General features: G+C 43.4%; 1 protein-coding gene across 1 annotated transcript; it reads left to right on the forward strand.

Annotated features, from left to right (window-relative positions):
* The first annotated feature begins 952 nt into the window (after positions 1 to 952).
* On the forward strand, positions 953 to 4,404 carry LOC138951101 (zinc finger protein 84-like). Its single transcript, XM_070322758.1, has one exon. It carries the CDS (start codon positions 1,029 to 1,031, stop codon positions 2,265 to 2,267), a length of 1,239 nt encoding a protein of 412 aa, XP_070178859.1. The 5' UTR covers positions 953 to 1,028; the 3' UTR covers positions 2,268 to 4,404.
* Positions 4,405 to 4,636: the final 232 nt, after the last annotated feature.

Here is a 4,636-nt window from a genome sequence, read left to right on the forward strand (position 1 = left end):
CAGCACCAGCAGGTGAAGATTTTAAGACAGACAAAACAGTCAACGTGCAGATGGAGCGTACATCAGAAATACCAACATCGTCCAGTGCTGACAGCAACGTTGTTTGGGTGAAACAAGAGGCAGCTGAAATACCAACATCATCCAGTGCTGACAGCAACGTTGTTTGGCTGAAACAAGAGGCACTTGAAATACCAACATTGTCCAGTGCTTACAGTGAAGTTATTAGGCAGAAACAAGGGGCAGCAGAAATCCCAATTGATTTTGGAACCATTGCAGACACAGCTTCATTTTCAGAACAAGATTGGGGTACATGTTCTAATGATATCAAGCGTGAAAAAGACGGTGTGGGGGAGGGTGGAGCAAGACCAGTGATGGAGGTCTCCGACAAGTGCAAAGAGGAGTGTACATGCAATGCGGGGCAGGACTTCAAGACTGAGGCACTCCCAGCTGTGACTGAGACCAGCATTTCAGCGGCTGAAGACATCCCTGCAACAAATGTGTATGCGCATGGTGAGAGTTTTGTTTGTGGTGGTGTGGAAGTTGAAGAGGACAGGAAACCAGACATTGCACGTGACTGTGTAACGCAAACAGCATTTTGTCCTCTGTCTGCAGGCTGGTACTGTCAAGTGGAAGTTGAGAGTGTGGAACACAGTGGTAAAGATGAATTTCCTGGTTTGAAGAACAATTTGACAAGATGTGCACTCCCATGCAGTAAGAAACGACAATATGTCTGTTCCATGAGTGCAGTTATACATGATTCAAAGCGTCAAGTAAACAATCACATGTTGACAAGAGAAAGACCACATGCCTGCCTTAAATGTACAACAATATTTGGTCAAAAGGGGGGTGTAAACAAACACATGTTAACACATACAACTGAACAGCCACATGCCTGTCCTCATTGTTCAAAGAAATTTGCTCGGAAAGAGCATATTAAGACCCACATGTTGACACATACAGGAGAAAAGCCACACGCCTGTCCTCGTTGTTCAAAGAAATTTGCTTGGAAAAAAAATTTGAAGACCCACATGTTGACACATACAGGAGAAAAGCCACATGCCTGTCCTCATTGTTCAAAGAAGTTTGCTCGGAAAGAGGATTTGAAGACCCACATGTTGACACACACAGGAGAAAAGCCACACGCCTGTCCTCGTTGTTCAAAGAAATTTGCTCAGAAAGGGAGTTTGAACTCCCACATGTTGACACATACAGGAGAAAAGCCACACGCCTGTCCTCGTTGTTCAAAGAAATTTGCTTGGAAAAAAAATTTGAAGACCCACATGTTGACACATACAGGAGAAAAGCCACATGCCTGTCCTCATTGTTCAAAGAAGTTTGCTCGGAAAGAGGATTTGAAGACCCACATGTTGACACATACAGGAGAAAAGCCACACGCCTGTCCTCGTTGTTCAAAGAAATTTGCTCAGAAAGGGAGTTTGAACTTCCACATGTTGACACACACAGGAGAAAATCCACATGCCTGTCCTCATTGTTCAAAGAAGTTTTCTCAGAAAGGGCATTTGAAGACCCACATGTTGACGCATACAGGAGAAAAGCCACATGCCTGTCCTCATTGTTCAAAGAAATTTGCTCGGAAAGAGGTTTTGAAGACGCACATGTTGACACATTCAGGAGAAAAGGCACATGCCTGTCCTCATTGTTCAAAGAAATGTGCTCGGAAAGGGAATTTGAACTCCCACATGTTGACACACACAGGAGAAAAGCCACATGCCTGTCCTCATTGTTCAAAGAAGTTTTCTTTTAAAGGGAATTTGAACTCCCACATGTTGACACACACAGGAGAAAATCCACATGCCTGTCCTCATTGTTCAAAGAAGTTTTCTCAGAAAGGGCATTTGAAGACCCACATGTTGACGCATACAGGAGAAAAGCCACATGCCTGTCCTCATTGTTCAAAGAAATTTGCTCGGAAAGAGGATTTGAAGGCCCACATGTTGACACATACAGGAGAAAAGCCACATGCCTGTCCTCATTGTTCAAAGAAATTTGCTCGGAAATGGGATTTGAAGACCCACATGTTAACACATACAGGAGAAAAGTCACATGCCTGTCCTCATTGTTCAAAGAAATGTGCTCGGAAAGGGAATTTGAACTCCCACATGTTGACACACACAGGAGAAAAGCCACATGCCTGTCCTCATTGTTCAAAGAAGTTTTCTCTTAAATGGAATTTGAACTCCCACATGTTGACACACAGGAGAAAAGCCACATGCCTGTCCTCATTGTTCAAAGAAGTTTTCTCATAAAGAGAATTTGAACTCCCACATGTTGACACATACAGGAGAAAACCCACATGCCTGCCCTCATTTGTAGTAAGAAATTTGCTCAGAAAGGGAGTTTGAAAAGCCGCATGTTAAGTCATACAGAACTGAAGAACCACTTGTTGACAACACTTACAGGTCCCTAATTAACGCAGAAGGGGATGTATTCCCTGTAGGCATTTTCCTGATTTCAGGGAATGCATTCAGGTGTGTATCTGAAGGTTTTCTCGAGTCTCGTTGGAAGCCCGTAACACTATGCACACTCAACAGATGTTTTTACCCAATGAGAGAGAGAGAGAGGTGGGTGTTGGAGAGGGGAGAGGGAGAGAAAGAGGGAGGCAACAAACAGGAATTGATGAAAAAGTTATGAATGTATTTTGCGTTATTTTTGGAGCAGTATCTGGTTTAAACCTCAACCCCCTCTATTGCTCAGAAGTGAATAGAACTATTTCGTTGATAGTTTGTTGTAATTGTTGTAACTGCGCAGACATTTGGAGTGATCCGGTTACAGTTCTTCTACTTTTTGCATGTTGAATAGAAATATCGCAGCCATCACATGGCCCTTATGTCGTGTAGCCTGGTGGCGTAAATGTATGCTGCGATTTCGTGAAACATGTTTGCACCAAAAACGGCGATTGGTGACGTTTTTGCAACGCATGTATTGAAATAACATTCTGAATTGGTTTTCTTGGATAAAACTGGTGGGGTGGCCAAGCAATAAAGACATCGGCCCCAAGAAGCCCTAATTTCGAATATCTGCTGAGGCATATATTTCCCCCCTCATCTCTGGAAAATAAAGTATGCTCAGACTTCAACCCAGAACTGTTAACTGCGCAAAATTGGCAACACCACCGATTATACTACCAAACCTGTCAGTTCGTATTTATGACCAAATTGCAAATATTGTCTTCCAGCAGCAAGAAGCAACTCACACCAGCATCCCTGGCATACCACTTTATTTGAAGGTCCTGATACATCCAGACATGTGCACATCTACGGTTTCTCCGTAATTTCTCCGATTTTTATATGCAGAATACGGTGCTAGGGATGTTTAATTAAAATTCCGATGTTGTACTGAAAAAAATATTGTTTGTACTTTTTTCTGAGATGTTTTGACCAATTAGTTGGCCGTTGCGCTGAAAAGACGTTTTCCGATTTACCGGAAGCACGCGTGTTCTAGACCGGCACGGTGGCCTAGTGGTAAGGCGTCCGCCCCGTGATCGGGAGGTCATGGGTTCGAACCCCGGCCGGGTCATACCTAAGACTTTAAAATTGGCAATCTAGTGGCTGCTCCGCCTGGCGTCTGGCATTATGGAGTTAGTGCTAGGATTGGTTGGTCTGGTGTCAGAATAATGTGCAGGCATGGGAATTGTCCGCCGAATGGCGGATTTCCGCCGAATTTTTTTTTTGTCCCGCCGAAAATGCAAAAGTGTCCGCCGAAAAAATAAAGGGGGGAGGCACACAAAAAAAGCACCGGTTACTTTGGCCTTTGCGCAAAAGCCCGCGAAAACTTTCCGTACTTTGTTTACGCACTGCTACCGCCCGCCTCAGTTATTGAACTATTATGTTTGAAAGTAAACCAGATTGCACAGATTGTGTTACAAGTTACATTTTCCTGTTTGTCTCAACAGATAAATTGTTTTACAAATTTAAACCATATATAATACATGTAAGCAAAATTTGGTACATTTTTGTACTAAAAACTCTGATTCTAAAAACAGAATTTAATGGCAAACTTGGAGCTCAGATGACACCAGATTGCACCATCTGGGTTCTTTGGAGAAAAAAAATTTCCCCCGGACCCCCCTAGTAAGGCTAGGCGCTTCGCGCCGTCGACTTGACGCTTTGCGTCTTCAGTTATAAATTTTCCGCCTTTTTTACAATTTTCAATTCCCATGCCTGAATGTGACTGGGTGAGACATGAAGCCGGTACTGCGACTTCTGTCTTGTGTGTGGCGCACGTTATATGTCAAAGCAGCACCGCCCTGATATGGCCCTTCGTGGTCGGCTGGGCGTTAAGCAAACAAACAAACAAATTCGTACCCAGCAAGCTCAGTCTTTGACTTAGTTAAGTGTGAATTTGGGAAAAGAAGCTTCAAAGAAAAACATTTTTGTCCTGTTTTCCCGTTGTTTTGCTTTGAATACATTTCTGGCAAAAGAGAGTGAGTGAGAGAGATCATATAATATAGCACGGTCATTGGAGAATCTCGCTTAAAATCAAATGGTGTGGCTTATCCTGGAGGTATCCCACGAACGCTATACTGTAATCGACTTGAGAAATGTTCATGCCGATAATACATGATAAAGAAGGATTCTTTGTGCCCGATTACGGGCTACAGTTGGGGATGGAAGTT

The sequence above is a fragment of the Littorina saxatilis genome, linkage group LG16 (genome assembly GCF_037325665.1).
Source record: "Littorina saxatilis isolate snail1 linkage group LG16, US_GU_Lsax_2.0, whole genome shotgun sequence".
Classification (NCBI taxonomy): domain Eukaryota; kingdom Metazoa; phylum Mollusca; class Gastropoda; order Littorinimorpha; family Littorinidae; genus Littorina; species Littorina saxatilis.

Bases quoted from the DNA above. Each gene is read 5' to 3' on its own strand.
- LOC138951101 (XM_070322758.1), top strand. From the start codon at position 1,029: ATGTTGACACATACAGGAGAAAAGCCACATGCCTGTCCTCATTGTTCA.